At 32.6% G+C, this 17,058-nt stretch overlaps 1 protein-coding gene across 7 annotated transcripts in view; it reads right to left on the bottom strand.

The window, feature by feature from the left end:
- Positions 1–7,017: 7,017 nt before the first annotated feature.
- LOC119608139 (protein rhomboid-like) overlaps positions 7,018–17,058 on the bottom strand; it is a 110,559-nt gene continuing 100,518 nt past the window's right edge. For all 7 annotated transcript variants that reach the window (XM_037962540.1, XM_037962469.1, XM_037962851.1 and 4 more), the window contains exons 4-5: positions 9,822–10,239; positions 7,018–9,766 (exon numbers count right to left, since the gene is read on the bottom strand). In XM_037962540.1, the coding sequence (XP_037818468.1) occupies positions 9,453–9,766; positions 9,822–10,239 (732 nt within the window). In that variant the 3' untranslated portion in view covers positions 7,018–9,452. The remainder of the gene's footprint in view (positions 9,767–9,821; positions 10,240–17,058) is intronic.

The raw sequence follows: 17,058 nt of genomic DNA, 5'->3' as shown, positions 1-17,058 counted from the left end.
TCACAGAGAACACAATGTGGTAAATCTGATATAAACATAGTTTTCACTGAACACACCTAGACAAGGAAAGAAAATTCAATAGTATCACTTGTACAAGATACCTTTCATCCATCACTATTTAACTGTGCACACCTCTTATTCATCCAACACACTCATAAGAGAATAACAGACTCACTCTGGGTATATGGGTGGATGAGATCCGTATATCCCTACATTCATCCAATGCTTAGTTCCACAGTCACTCCTCTGTGGGCTATCTGTTGTCATTCGGCAACAGCACCGAACTTATCCCTAATTATAGTTTCAGACGGAGGAGTGAATTGACATTACTAGTTTATAGTCCAGGCAGACTAGAGTTTCTGGTAGCACCTCTTTACACCAAGATTGCAATACACCAAGATAGGGTCTATTTTCAAGTAAACATGCCCCGGGGGATACCCATATGATGTAAACCTTATATGTGGGAGTGTATTCGGTTACAGCTTCTCTACAATCCAACACTGGCTTAGATTTAACTTTATCATCCGATACCGCCCTAATTGCCTTCTGGCTGTCGGTAACTATACTATGCATTCCGTTATTGCTCGAACTTCTTCCTGGAAACTAGTGTTGTGATTAAGTAAACGGTGGTATAGATATTTCTGTTTCTGGGTCTTTAATATAGAACCCCAGGCCCATTTTGTCCGTCAATTTAGAGCCATTCGAGTATCAACGGATTCCTACGGGAATTTGCTCTCATGTTTCGCATGACTAAGACATTCTATCTGGGATCAGTGTTTTAGTATAGTTTCCGATATATTCTGTGTCAGGTATACGATAGGAAACGTCCTTCCAATGTGTCCAGTATACATTGATAACGTGTTCTATAACCGCTTTTGGCCAGTTGGCCCATAAGCGCCGCCTTATATCTTATATATGTTTCAACTGGTGGAATATCTAGCAACGTTTCCAGAGCCTTGGTTGTCGTAGTACTCGTGACAACGCCTATACCCAAGAAGCGTGTACGCTGAACTCCCTGTAGTAGTTTGATATTACACCTATTGTAGAAATTTCACTTAAATGTACCGAAAGAAGCTAAAACCAGATAAATAACTGGTAAATAACCTTAGCTTTAAATCAAACTACTATATTCTAACCTATAGTTTAGACTTAAAACGATATTATAGTCTAGCCTACAGTTTTGACTAAATCCAGCCGATAGTCTAGTGTATAGTTCTGAATTTTAACTATATCAGACCATAAACAAAACTATAGAATATAGTCTGGTATATAAACATGTGACCTATAGTCAGATTTAAAGTCTAGTTTATAGACGTCATTACTATAGCGGCTATAGTATAGTCCTGACTATAAACATGACTGTAGCCCAGCCAATAGTATTAACTATAGCAGACTATAACCTTGCCTTAAGTCTTCCTAACTATAAACGTCTTCGAAACTAGAGGCGAAATGCTGATGTCAGGATTATTAATTGCTGGTAGAGAACAGAGGATTTTTCAACATTGAATACGCATCAAATTATATTATTACAATTTATTATGTATTTTGCCCACTGTGCTCAGTAAGTTACAGCCTCTGTAGATGCATGTGTATGTGTTATTCGGAAAATAACAGCAAAAAACATAAAATGTGGCTGTGCAACATTAAATTAACCAAATTACTGATTGCATTTGTGGCTGGATGTTTTTTTTTCTGATATTGCTGCCACTTTGGAAACGACTTTTTTTGTCGCATTCGCTGCCGTATGAGTAGCAACAAACTAACATGCAACTTTACTAATATTACTGCATTGTTATTGTTCTCCTCTGCATACAATTTACTGTGTTTTTATTTTTTGCTCCCTGTTATTTTATGACCAAAGTGTCCATGGTGGTTATAAGTTGGAATGATGATTTTTTTTTTCGGTGCAAATTTTTATACCCCGAATATGTGTGAGCGGATTAACATTGAAAGTTATAGTGTGTTATGAGTTTGGGTAATGTTTGATGTGTTTTTTCTCTTTAGTCGACATTTTTTTGTTGGTTTCAATTTTAATTTTGTGTCTGAAAGTGATGATCACCGACCAAAATAAAAAAATTTTCTGTGTATGGCTGTAATTTACATACATTTGTTCAGCGATTTGTGTACCTTACATCTGTCTAAGTATATCAAGTACTTGTGATGCTATTTGCAACATTTGGGGATATGAATTCTTTACATCGAAGGATTCTTAAGATTAAAGGTCATTAACAAAATCGATTCTTGTTTTAAGACTTTATATGTATGTCCATAGCCCTTCCCTAACTGTAAATATTTCGATAAATTGATATTATTGACTCCTATATTCACAGCCAAAAAATCAAATTTTGAGGGGCCCATTATATCCGATTTTGTCAAAATTGTCGTCATTTTTGGCTTATACAGAATTGAATTCCCTTCAGAAGAAAATGTTACTTTGTAGTGGTACTTTTAGTCTCATAACACTTCATCATATTTGTAGCAAAATTGGTAAATGTGGTCTTGTTTTTCTTTTTTTGCTCAAATATACAACCCGATTATCTTCTGAAACATGATTTTGTTGGTTGTTGATTATGAAAATTATATCAATTCGTTTAAACTTTAAATGTTGTTGTAAATTGTGAAAATAATGCCAATTTTTGTTGCTGCTGTATGCAATTTACTGCATGTTTCGATGAAATAGTGTCTACTTATTATCTCCAGCCTGTTTGTTTGTTTGTTGTATACTGCTGCAGTGGCATTAAATTAAGCGTAATTCTTTTAGTTTTTTTGATCTACAACTTGCAGATTGCAGATGTTTGAAAATAAAAAAATAATAATATACCAACGTATCTATAAATATAAGTAAAAAAAATCTGTTTCCAATTACTTAAATGACCACAAAACTTTATCAATTATTTATCATATAAACTCACAGATTCTGAAAGTATGTTTTTAAAAATATTTTGTGGTTTAAATGTTCTGTTAGAGTATTATAAAATAGTTTTTTTTTGCAATGATTTTAATCAATGATAACTTTTCAGCAAAAACTTATATTGAAAAGTAATGAGTTAAAAAGCTAAAAACGTTTTTCACAACTAATTTATTAGCATTCTAAAGGTAGGTACGTTCACAACCTTAATATATCGTTGAAGTTATTACTTTAGAACATCTTGATAATTTGTTTCGACATTATTTGCTATGTCTTTTTCGTCAAATAGTTGATAGGTGTGAACGTAGCATAACTCATGATTTTACCACGGTGATGACATTTGAGGCAAATTCTTACTACGCTCGCTTGCAAATAACTTCTTAAATTAATACTTACGAATACATTTATTTCGCTTAACGCACAAAAATATGCACGATAATTACAACAGTTGATAATTATACCAAATCAGTGTGTTTTATACTAGCCTTCATGATCCTGATGACCCTCGCCCCTATTCAAAGCCCTCTTCGAAATATGACTTAAATGTACGCAATTTTATTCAACAAAAGATGGCTAAAGAATATCTGAGGCAAGGTACAATTCGACTTAAATGCTTTATTATGAACACTAAATCACATTTTATTTTTATAACTAACCAAACCTAGGGTATTATATGGTCGGCCTCGCCCGACTGTAACTTCTTATTGTTTTTGTTTGAAATTGTTACCTTCGGAACAGGTTCTGTGGAAGTGTTATGGAGTCGTGGTTCGTTCTATGGAACTGTTCTGGAATAATTCTTTAATCAATGATTTTTGTTCGAAGCCTTAAAAAGGCTGTTCTGGAACTAGTTATTTTTTTTTTGCTCATCGAATCTTTCCCAAATGAGAAAAATTTTAGAATTTGTCTAAAAAATTGTTCTCGGACGAATGCAAACAGTATGCTTCTAGAACTTGTTTCCTGGAACATTACTTTTAGTCGACTCTATAACTCTTCCACAGAACCAGTTGCGAAGGTTGCAGTTATGACAATATCATATAAAGATCTGATCTTAATCTACAATCCCACGAGTTTTCTGTTGAATGATCACATTTGTTTCGTTCGAATTAGGTTTTCCAAAATTTGGAAAAGTCGCACAAAAGGGGATTTTTCGGAAAAAAGTCGCACTGAAAGGGGATTTTTAACGCAAAAAGTTTCTAAAACGTTTTCTAGCTGTCACCTTTAAGGTTTCAGCATATTAAGGACATTCATAAAATATTTTTCCACTGGGGGCTTAATTTGTAACTCGATTATAATGAAAAAATGTTCGAATTTGTATGTTAATAGTTTGAATGTTAAATTAATTAACATTGTGTTCGAAAGATTTTTCTTTCAAATCGAAATACAAGGTAAACCCCCTGATCAACTCCGAATATGTTTGAAAAATTCCATCTCCTATGCTCACTATTTGTGGGCCGTTTCACCCGTAGAACAGTCAAATAGACAGAAATAGATTTGTATAAAAGCCTAAATAAAATCGGTGAGCGTCTTCTATTTGTAAAAACATATGTATTATTTTTATAAAATGTATGGGATCATAGCTTAACCTCAAATTCATTATCGTATATCAATAGTTACATGAACATCAATGCTATTTTCGGAGTAGTGCATTCAATGGGGGTAAGAACATTTATAGACCGATTCACATAAATATTGGTAGGAATATTTTGGTTTCTTTAAAATTTATTTATGTCGAATTTCATAGGTATAACAACATTTTTAAATCAGTAATGATTGTTAAAGTAATTTTCTGTAGGAGTGAAGCTCCTACGGGTGTAGTGTCAACTACAAAAAGATCTTCATAAAATTTGGTAAAAAGATTTTGGTTCCTACATAATTTGTTTATATTATATGGGTTTATTATATCTCCATTTTCATAAAATTTGGTATGCAGTTTTTGTATTCCAGAAAAGTTCAAGACTGTTATGAGTGTTAAACTTACATTTTGAAGGGGAACGTCTACATGGAGAAAGGCCAATTATGGACCGATTCATATAAAAACTTAGCAAAAAGATTTTGGTTAATATAAAATTAGTTTTTGTCGATTTTCATACTTGTTTTTCTGGGGGATATACATTTTAAAGAAAGATGCATATAAACTAGTCAATCTACTGTTTCGATAAAATATAACGAGACATTGAGAAAATGGGGGTATGTCTGTTAAAGTTGTTTTTCGGAGGGCACTTATATGGGAGCTATGCAAAACGTTGACTAATATTGCCCATTTTCAATACTAAACAAACCTGCCTATTGGAAATATTTGTGTAAAATTGCAATCCTGTAGCTTTTTCCGTTCGGGGGTATGTCTGTTAAAGTTGTTTTTCGGAGGGCACTTATATGGGAGCTATGCAAAACGTTGACTAATATTGCCCATTTTCAATACTAAACAAACCTGCCTATTGGAAATATTTGTGTAAAATTGCAATCCTGTAGCTTTTTCCGTTCGGTCTCTATCATGCTTTCAACAGACAGACGGACGGACATGGCTAGATCGTCTTAGAATTCAATAAGAACCAAGAATATATATTCATTTGTGGATCCATGTCCAACATATATTTCGATGTGTTACAATTGGAATGACAAAAACAATCACCATCTTTTTTGATGAGTATTAATATACAAAAATGTGTTTTATTCAAAAAGGGGCAAAAAGTGGTAAGAAGCGAAAAAAGTCGCAAATTTAGTTCATTTTGACAAGGGGTCACAAAAAGAGTCAAATTGCGACTTTAGTCTCACAACGGCAACGCTGATCCGGTATATGTTTGTCTCTCATTTACAGACATATTAAACTGCGGAACAGTCTAGAGTCTAGACCTTGGACCAAATCCTTATGTTGACAACAAATGTGGTTACGGAAGTGCAAATTACTACTAAGAGACTCCTAGTGGAAAAATATCAGGGTATTTAATGTATCGTTTATCAAGGATTTCTACGTAAAGCGCTTAAAGTATCACGTTATTTTGACAAATACTTACCTTAACATACAAACATATATAAGAAACTATAGTCAGGCTTGACCGACCATATAACACCCTACACCAATTGTGAGTATTGAATTTGATTTATTTTATATTTTTTTTTATCAAATTATTTTAAATATTGCGACCTGTAGCGAGCGCACAGGTTTACACGGACACACAGGCAGGCATAGCTTCCCAGCAAAAAATCTGAAATTTTTGGTAATAGCCAGTAATTATTTCATATATTACTTGGTAATGAGTGTTCATTATCATCCACATTATTTCATTTAGCTGAATAGGTTATTACTGGTAAAGAACAAAACAATTTGGATTTGTTATGGCTCAATTGTCTAGGTCGTTCAATTAACAAACAGGGGGTTCGTGGTTCGAGCCCTGCTGGATACTGTTTATTTTTTTCAGAATGACATTCATTTATATATTTTCGAAAAAAGCCGTTCTCAAAATTACAAAAAGCAACATGTTAATGGAGCATCGAGTAAGCGGCTGGAGTGAGAAACATAGAAAACAACTGAATGCCTGGGTTCAAATCCCGGCCGAGGAATTTTTTATTTTTTGTTTTCTACATACAAAGTCGGCCCAAAATAACTAGCTATCACATAACATATTTGTAGGTTTATTTGTAACTAGTTATTTCGCAAAGTTTTTGTAATCAAATTAGTAACCATTTATTAATTTGTTTAAGGTAGGTACATATTATTTGAACCTCGTCAAACAAAAATAATTAGTTATTCACCCCAAAAGTAATTAGTTTCCACGTGATTCCAATATTACTTTCTAGATTACTAGGTAATGAAAATTTTTGCTGGGTTAATAGAGACAGAAAGTGATTCTGAAGAGAGAAGACAGGCAGATATACAGACAGACACATAAACAGACGGACAGATATATATAGTTTAATCGACTCAAAAAGGGAATCTGAACCGATTGGTATATTTTTGGGTGTTACAAACATTAGCACAAATGCATAATACCCTCCCCACTAAAGTGGTGTAGGGTATAAAAATGAGCTGAAATTGGTTTGACATTTATCTTCTGTAGCGTTTGCATAACATTTCTAAAATTATCAAAATCAAAGAAAACCACAAAAGATAATTTTGTTTAAGCATAAATAAGTTTTTTATTTATTATGTAATTGATATACTATATGAATAATCTTTATTGTTAATGTTTTGTTTTATAATTTTTGTTTGTCACTAATTTCATTAATAAGTAGATCTTATTACACTAGAATTTTTAAAAATAGTATTTATGTCTGAGTAAATGTTAATTTTCATTGATAAATTTTATTTTATTGTTCATGTCATTTTTTTTTTGCGACTGAGTACATGTTTCTTGTACATACGATATTCAGTTGTTTTCATTGTAAATTTAAACTGTCACTGCAATATTTTAAAATTTGTTTTTGTTAATATTCTTTATTGTTTTACTTGTTTTTTTACAACTCATTATTGTTTTCTTTTTTTAATAATTTTGCAAAATACATGTTATTTTATAGTTTATTGCACCTATAATCATTTTTAATAAAATTTTATGAATATATTTAGTTTTATATAGTTTTTGCTAGAAATTGAATAAAATTAAATGTTTAAAAAATTATAGTTTTATAATGATACTTTTAACGGATCATTCATAAACTAGAAATAATTATTTAGATTTTCTTTTTCTTTAAAATAATTTGAATAGTTTTCAGTTTTACCAATGATTTTTTTTTGTAAGTTGGGTGTTTTACAATTCGTTTAAGCCCAATTATTATTGCAGTTCATGCAGTTTATTTCATCGTTAATATTAAATTACATTTGTTTTTATTTTTTTGTTAATTGTATTAATTCATTATAATTACTTACTTAATATTTTAGTAGTAAAATTCATTCATTCATTGAGCAAAATTTTTATTTTTCTTTTTTAATTTTATTTTTATTTTATTTATTGTTAACGTTGCAGTTCTGTTTTTATTGCTTGCATTAAAGTTTTTGTTGTTTTAAGTACTTTTTTAATTAAAAATTTAATTATTTGGTAATAATAAGTTGTTTTTTATTTATTTGTTTGTCTTTTTTGGTTTTATCTAGAGAGTTTTATATTACAAACTTTAATTTCTTTGGTAAAGTATATTTTGAATTCTTTTAGTTTTGTATTTTACTTTTCTTTAATGGACTAATAATAAACTATTTTTAAGTTATTATAAAAAAAAAAACTTTGTAAATTTGTTAACTTAAAAAAATTATGTAAATAATGGAATAATGAAAAGAAAATTTAATTTAGCCTTTGTACGACTCCCAGGGAAAACGGAATTAGTAACTATTGTTCTTCAGACGTTAGAAAATTACACCTTTTCCGCTGCCACGCCTTAAGGTCATGGCATCTAAATGTCCAATCAAGAGCATCTAGGTGCCTTTGACTATCTACATGTAGAAAGGACAAAGGTAAGACTTGTAGCGTTAGATCAATTACTACTAAGTGACTTTTAGACACGGCTGTCCAACGTGATGGAAGCTTTGGTCAGATGGTATTGAAAAATTATAAACAGTTTGGTGTCAATTTGGTACCAGGCGTGTATATTTCTTTTTCCCTCTGTGTAATTACTCCGGATGTAGTCGAGATTGACTTGGTCTCTCTAAGACAACCAGAGAGATTAAATATTTACTTCTGTAGAAGTGGTTCCAATGAGAATGAAGAGAAACATTCATACGCATCAATTGTCAGTGTCACAATGGGATTTGCTTTCCCGCAAGGCTTAATTAATCTCTCCTAAATTGATGTTTGTAAGATGGATTCGTTTGCCTCAGCGCCCACCGTAGGAAGTCAATTGTTTTATTCGTCCCGGGTATTACAAATGTAGTAATGATTGACCCAAGAAAGTGGGCTATTCTCTGATGATCAGAAATTTTATACATACATATATTAAAAATGAACAAAATTTTTCAGCCAGAAAAAAATTTGGAAAATTTCTTAAGATGATATAAATGCAATAAGCCCTTAACGAAGCGGGATTTTGCAGGAATACGACCTGCACACATTTCCATATGAATTAGGAAAATTAAACAAATTAAAGGGTTGGACCAGCTGTCATGGGTATTTACTATATACATATCAGGTTAATGCTGAAAACTGATCTGGTCACTTCGAACTTGTAGACTTTGAATCTGTTGAAACTATGTGACCAACAAGTGATAAAATCGGTATAAGGCCAACAAAAAACACATTCATGGACAAGATTTGTTAAATATATAAAAATCATGTCCGAATTGAAAGATATTTACAATTATGTACATAAAAATAAAGATCAATATTAACTAAATCAACAATATTAAAAAATAAGAAAATTAAAAGAAACAAACAAAATAACACATTATATTTTAATTATACATATTATTACTGATTTATAAAACAAATTCATTCAGTCTTTGGCTTTATCTTTACGATTTGGTTTCATGTTTTTTGGGCTTAAAACTGCATTGAAAATTAAAGAGAAAATATAAAACTATTGCGAGTATTAGAAATGAATACTTAGTTATAAAAAAATCGTTTATTTAGGATATGCCCAAATCATGAAACAAATGTTGTTTTATAACTTCACCTTCTTCTTCGAGTTTTTGAGCAATGACAGTATTGATCAGGTTAAATGCAATGGCGAATAAAGTAAATGACGCATAGACGCCAAACGCAAGCCAACGTATTAAATTCGATTCGGTTTTATGTTCAAAATTCGTTAATACTAAAAGTCCAATAGTGAAACCGGCTAAAGATCCAGTCAAATGTGCAATATATGATACCGAGGGTATTATATCTAAAGAGTCTTCGTTTATAAATTTGCTATAGAAAGCATAGCCCGTATCACAAAATACTGGAATTGCAAGAAATTGATATTGGTTTTCATTTTTTACCTCAAATAAACTTACCAAATATTAATACGGCCAATAGTTGAGAGACACCATAACGCATTTGTCCAAAATTAATCATGACATTTGCCAATTGTGCTGCCAGCAGCGCATAAACACCACCACTCGCTCCCACCAAATACACTTCGGAATCAATCACACTAGTACCCAAAGAGCCGGCTAAAACACCGGCTAGATAAATTATCGCAATACGTGCGGAGCCATGTACCATTTCTAATGGCAACCCATAAAGCAGTTGAACGATGACATTGAAACCCAAATGAAACCAATTTGCATGCAAAGCCATGTACGTTAGAAATCGCCATATCTGTAGGCGACGATCTGGACGATAAATCAAGAGTGACTCACTTGGTATGCTGGTGCTGTTCAACTCCGTTTGGGGTCTTACTGTTATGTAATCGTACAGAAAAACGCCGATCTGTAAATAGAGCCATAAAAAATCAGAAAATTAAATTAAAATATGTAGAGTATCAAACGGCTTTGTTGCTAAAGAATTTTATGGAAATTTATCAACCCTTTTGTTGTTACTATTGAACATTTCAAAACACTTTTGCACAATGGCCTTAAATCCATTTGAAGAATTTATAAAAAATGGGGAAAATATTTATTTTTGACCTCAATATTTTAACATAAAATCTTTTAATTTATAGAAAAAATACAGGCTAGTATAAAAATAACCCAACAATGACATAAAACATATATCGATTGATACAGACTTTATGACGGCGACATATAATAAAATGAACAGACTAAAGGATGGAGTTGGTATAAAAGTCTATGCTTTTTTTTACAGCAAAAGTTATGCACTCATTCCACAACCAGTGGATTTGTTTAATACGAGTATATTTCAGTGTATAATATAAATGTGCTGTTAGTAAATAGATTCGAATATATGTAAATACATATTGAAGTATGTATATGTTTTTGTAAAAATATTAAAGTCGTTTAAAATTCCTTTCAACTCTGGTCAGCAAATTGGATATGTAACTGATTACTGTAAGCATCTAAGAAGGAAGACAATTACCGACCTGTTCTTTGATATCAATGTCTACATGGACACGACGGTTATACGGTCATAGTTTAATTGACCTTAGGTAGGTAGATAGTAGAGCCCTGCATGAGTGACTTAAATAATAAATTAAAACATTTGATTTTTTTCAAACACTGTGTTTGACTCACTCATTGTTTTATGAATGAAATGAATAGTATATTTGAAAATAAGGAATGTTAGTCAATACTCAATTCAAACGAAACAAGTAATGAGAGTGTTTGTGTGATTCAATTCAAGTAGTATACAGTGAGTGAATCGAGTGAAAGCAAAACAATTTTTAATGGGGTCTTCAGAGAATTGATTTCAACAGACAGACGGACAGACATGGCTTAATATATAATAATATATATAAGGTGGCGCAAAAGTAATCCTCCTATCAGAAAATGCTATAAATTTTGCGATGCCCCTAATGTCAGTTCTGTTTACTACACGAATGTCAAAACAGAACTGACATTAGGTTATAAAGATCTAAATTCTAGGATATATGTATATATGTACTTTATAGAATCGGAAAATTATCTTGTGTACATTACAAACTGAATGACAAATTAAATATACCATTCTCACGAAAGTAGGGTATAATAAATCTATAAATAACAAGGGTTTGTTTTTCGTGCCAGCAAAGGCAGTATAAAGCTTATTTGCTATTACTGCATTTTACTGAAGTTTTAAGCAATACTGCCAGATTATTAGGAAAAATACAATTCCTAATTCCTACTTCGATAAGACGTTATGACACACTTAATTGAGTCATAGTGTCTATGGACGTTATGACAATTTCAAAATTACACAATGTCTATGAGCACACCTCCCCGGGTCATGTTTCCTTGATGAAAACTCCATCTTGGTGTATTGCAATCCCGGGGTATAGAAGTGCTACCAATACCTCTAGTCTGCCGGGACTATAAACTGGTGATGATCAAATGTATCCTTTGCCTTTCCTTGCAAGGCCTTGAAATGATTTGATATGGGGTCTAACCAGAGAACCACATAATATGGCACTACGGGTGGCCAGTTGCCTGCAGGACTTTGTCCTGTCTGGTCAGTTGATTAAGGTTCCTTCGGGATCCACGCAGTGGCTGTGGTTTATATCCAAAATCGCGGAAAGGGACTGTTGGTTTGGTTTGATTCACGGTGAAGTAATATCTTTTCAAGAAAAGTGTCTGTTATCGTCGTTAAGAGCGGTACAAACCACAGGGTAAGCTGTGGAATAAAATGTTGGGAATGAGCTGTTAATGCAATGATTGATCATTAAAATGATGTGTTGACTGTTGGATACGATGTATCTTATGGAAGAGATGAAAGTGTCGGAAGAGATGGAAGTATCGGAAGAGACGGAAGTGTTGGAAGAGATGGAAATGTCGTATAAGACGGAATGGATGATGTAGGAAGGTTGATAGGTTGGTGTTTTGCTGCATACTTAAGTATGATTGATGGTTTTTGAACGGTTTGGTGACGATGTTTAATCTTTGTTTTATCGACAATTTTCCTTCACGGTTGGGTGTGTTTGGAGTTTACTCTAATCATGCTTAAAGCAGTAGGTCCTAATGGCCACTGAAATAAATCTTGTCAAGTTATAATGGAATCTGTGATTCGATCTACCAATTTGTCTCTAGGTGCTGTTGCCGAAGCAACAGAGCCTTGTGATGTGGTTGTACGACTAATGGTTGTTAATACTACCTGTGCGAATCGTTAGAGGATGGGGACGCTACGGCGTCGCTCATGGCTGTGCATATACCTATTGATTAATCTCAGTGTTGATCCCGAGATTATAGATTCAATGGGTACGATGTTGAGGTCTTCGTTGACCCCTCTCTTTAGATGCATCTGGTACTTCTCAGCCTGTCGGGGTAGCTTGCTACTTGTCTTTTCGCAACGTGATCAACGAGCTCTTTAACAGAGTACTTGTACATGGACCGGCTAAGCCTTAATTTATCCAAGCCGGAATTCGAAATACCCCAGAGTTTAAAACCCATGCGCCTGAATGAAGGCCGTCCATCCAGGACACTTTTTTTAAAAGAAATCCAAAAGGTTTAGTATTTAGAATGAGAGTATCATAAATACTAAACAAATTTTCCAATACATTTCATTTTCGAAAGTGTAATAATCTCTATGGACACTATGACACTTTTTAGTGTGTCACAACATTGATGTGATTCGATCTACACTATGACACTGGACATTATGACAGGCCACCAAGGAAAGTAGCTAGCTGTGGTTTGGTCATGGTGTCATGTCATAATGTCTATGGACTTTATGACATCAAAAAGTATCCATTGACGTTATAACACTTCCAAAAGTGTAATGGTGTCCATGGATGTTATAATAATACTTTCAAAAGTGTCATTATGTCAATAAAATACGAATGAGCTAGAGTTCTGAAATTTATGCGATAAATGTTTCCCTGAAAATGAGCATCAATCACATCAATTGCTACACAGAGAGAAAAGGAAATATACACGCCTGGTATCAAATTGACACCAAAGAGTTTATAATTTTTCAATAACTTCTTTTGTCAAAGTATATACATACGTATGACAACACTATGTAATGTTGACAACGCAACGTTGTCAACATTGCAACACTTCCTTGTCAAAATCTAAATTTTTTACACATCCGTTGTCTAAATATTAACAAACGTGGTAAGCTTACTATTGGCAACGGATTGTTTGTCAATAGTGAGCTTACCACGTTTGTTAACATTAAGAAAACGGATGTGTGTAAAATTTAGATTTCGACAACGAACTGTTGCAATGTTGTCAACATTACATAGCGTTGTCGTACGTACTTATGTATATACTTTGACAACGGATGGTATTGAAAAATTATAAACAGGTTGGTGTCAATTTGGTACCAGGAGTGTATATTTCATTTTCCCTCTGTGTATGCATATGCTTAATTTAGCGAAGCCGGAATTCGAAATACCCCAGAGTACAGAAGCCTTGCGGCCGGCCGAAGTCCGTCTATCCATGACACTTTTTAGGAGCAAATCTTTTCATAAATTCTAAACAAAATTTCTAATACATTTCTGTTTTGATTGTGTCATAACTGCCATAACACTATGACGCTTCGAATAATATTCTTGAATTTTTCATTTTTATTTCAGAATTTTCCATCTGTATTTCAGAAATTTTACCCAGAATTTCCATGCAAAATTTCAAAGACGAATAGATATTTCTGAAATATATTTAGAAATTTATGAACAAAGAATATAAAGAAATTGTGGCTTGTCAGTTGGTACGTAAAGGAGTTGTCATTCGGTACCTAACTCTAAGTATGTATTGGCAGAATTTTTGTATTAGTATTGAAGCTCCAACCACTTTCACCACACTTTCCAAACATACATACTTGCATAAAATCGTACATAAAAATTTTAGGAAAAATAAATAACATTTAAATTTCTACATTCGCAGATTTTTAATTTATTTTGCCCACATCTAATCAGTAAACATTTAATAAATATATTTTTCGGACTTAAAATCTCTTTTTTTGCAAAAATAATTTTTTCATTAAATAATTTTTTCATTTTCAATTTCCAGATTATTTAAACTGAATGTTAAAAGTTTTTTTATCTGGCAACACTTTAGTTAACTACATACTAACAAAAATCTAATAAAACTTAGACAACTACAATAATTCCAAGTGGTACGACGACACAACTCAAAGTAGACTTATTATACTGTCTCGTACTATTTCAATGAAGTTTTTATACCCACCATCAAAAAAGATGGGGGGTATATTTTTTTGTCATTTCGTTTGTAACACATCGAAATATTGGTCATAGACCCACAAAAGTATATACATTCTGGGTCCTTATTAAATTCTAAGACGATCTAGTCATGTCCGTCCGTCTGTCTGTCTGTTGAAAGCACGATAGAGTCCGAACGGAATTAGCTAGAGGGTTTATATTTTCCACAAATATTTTCTATAGATAAGGTTTGTTTGGTATTGAAAATGGGCAATATCGGTCCACGTTTTCGGATAGCCTCCATACAAGTGGGCCCCCGAAAAACAGCTTTAACGGGCATATCTGCTTTAAAAGTACGAGTATAGCGATAAAATTCGACAGAAATAAGTTTAAAATCTCCCGCCCAAATTTTATGAGGATCGGTCCATAAATGACTCTACCCCCCATATAAGGACCCTCTACGAAAACGACTATAACGCTTATAACTTGCTTCAAAATGATAGCAATGCATCAAAATTCGACATAAACAAGTTTTAGTGGAACTAAAATCATTCTGAAACATTTTATGGAGATCGGCCTACCCTACCCCCCACATTTATAGCTCATAACTTGCTTCAAAATTGCAGTAGGTCAACGAAAGTCAGCATAAACAAGTTTTAGAGGAACATAAATCTATCTACCAAATTTTATGATGATCGGTCCAAAATTGACCCTTCCCCATATATAAGCTCCCCTTCAGAAAATGACTTTAACGCTTATAACTTGTTCAAAATGGTAGTTAAGCAATGAAATTCGACGTAAATAAGTTTTAGGGGAACTAAAATATCTCCCATAATTTATGGAGATCGGCCGATAATTGACCCTACCCCCCCATATAAGGTTTCACTCAGAAAATTACTTTAAAGCTTATAATATTCTTCAAAATCTCAGTAAATCATCGAAAGTCAATATAAACAGGTTTTAGAGGAACTAAAATCTCTCTGACAAAATTTATGAGGATAGGTTCATAATTCCGATATATTAAAGCTACGAAATTCTACGTAAACAAGTTTTCGGGGTACTAAAATATATGTGACAAAATTTATGGAGATCGGCCCATAATTGACCCTACCTCCCAACATAAGGTTCTTCTCAGAAAATTACCTAAAAATTCATAATTTGCTTCAAAATTCCAGCATATCAACGAAATTGACATAAACATGTTTTTTAGAAACTAAAATATCTCTGCCAGATATTAAGAGGCTCGGTCCATAATTGATTCTACCACCATAAAAGGTCCTCCTCATAAAATGGCTTTAAAGCTCATAACTATAACTTTATTCAACATACATAAAAAAAACAACTTCTTCAAAATTATAGTAAAGCAATGAAGTTCGACAGAAAAAAGTTTTATAGGCCTTTCTCATAGAATGACATTAACACCCATAAGTGACGATAAAATTCATCATGAACTAGTTCTGTAGGATCTAAAATCTTTCTGTCAAATATTATGAGCATCGGTTATATAGTAAAGGTCTACTTTCCGAAATTCACTTGAAATTTAAGACACATGATTTGATGGTGGGTATATAAGATTCGGCACAGCCGAATATAGCACTCTTCCTTGTTTAGTTATAAAACTGTAAATACAAACGAAAAGTCATGATACAACAAAAAAAAACAAATAGGCCACCTTCTAGACATGGGTCAACATAAAAAGGATTTACTTACAAATAAAAATAAAGAAATAAGTCAGAATTAAAGCTAAAGGAACATATTCTAACGGATGAATAAATAAATGACTGCGGTATTATGTTTGTGTGCATGTTAATTGTTTTTAATATATGTGTGGGTGTGTGAACAATGCGTGAGTGTTAAGTTTGCCTTGTAGAATGGGAGGGAGTGAGTGTTCTGTTTTTTTAAATACAACTGTCTGGGGTAAGTCTCCCCTAGTCTGATTTGGTCTAGTCTGGTTTGCCATTTATTTGCAAAATATTTATGTACATATGTATGTATGTATTTATGTATATGTGGTTCTGTTTGTCTGTATAAGTATATAAACTTTCTTCTATTGTGTTGAAACTTGCTTCAATAACAATAATAAAATCTATGTACTGACAATTTTACATACTTATATACATACACACACTTATACGTTTTGTGGCACAAAACTATGTAATTTGTTTTTTTGTTGTTCTTTTACGTGCCACATAAAATGGTCTCGTGTTCTATACGATTTTATAAAAAGAACAAACAATATATTACGTATACGTACATAATCGTTTATTTTGTAATTAGGAGGTCAATTTGAAAAGTATTTTAAATTTTACTAGACATACAAACAGACGGACATTTTAAATATACATACTAGTAATTTGTGTTGTGTATTATATGGGGGCCACGTACGAATATACTTTCTTACTTGATTTATACTATTTTAGTCTGATACAAATCATATTTTAAAAGAGGGTGGTACATATTTACCCGCTTACATGACTACCTTCTCTATCATTTTCAAA

Source organism: Lucilia sericata, unplaced genomic scaffold, assembly GCF_015586225.1.
Source record: "Lucilia sericata isolate MDLA Ls3-8-SP2 unplaced genomic scaffold, ASM1558622v1 Contig000000F_arrow, whole genome shotgun sequence".
Lineage (NCBI taxonomy): Eukaryota > Metazoa > Arthropoda > Insecta > Diptera > Calliphoridae > Lucilia > Lucilia sericata.
The sequence above is the reverse complement of the archived record's forward strand: the minus strand, read 5'-3'. Positions and strand labels throughout refer to the sequence as shown.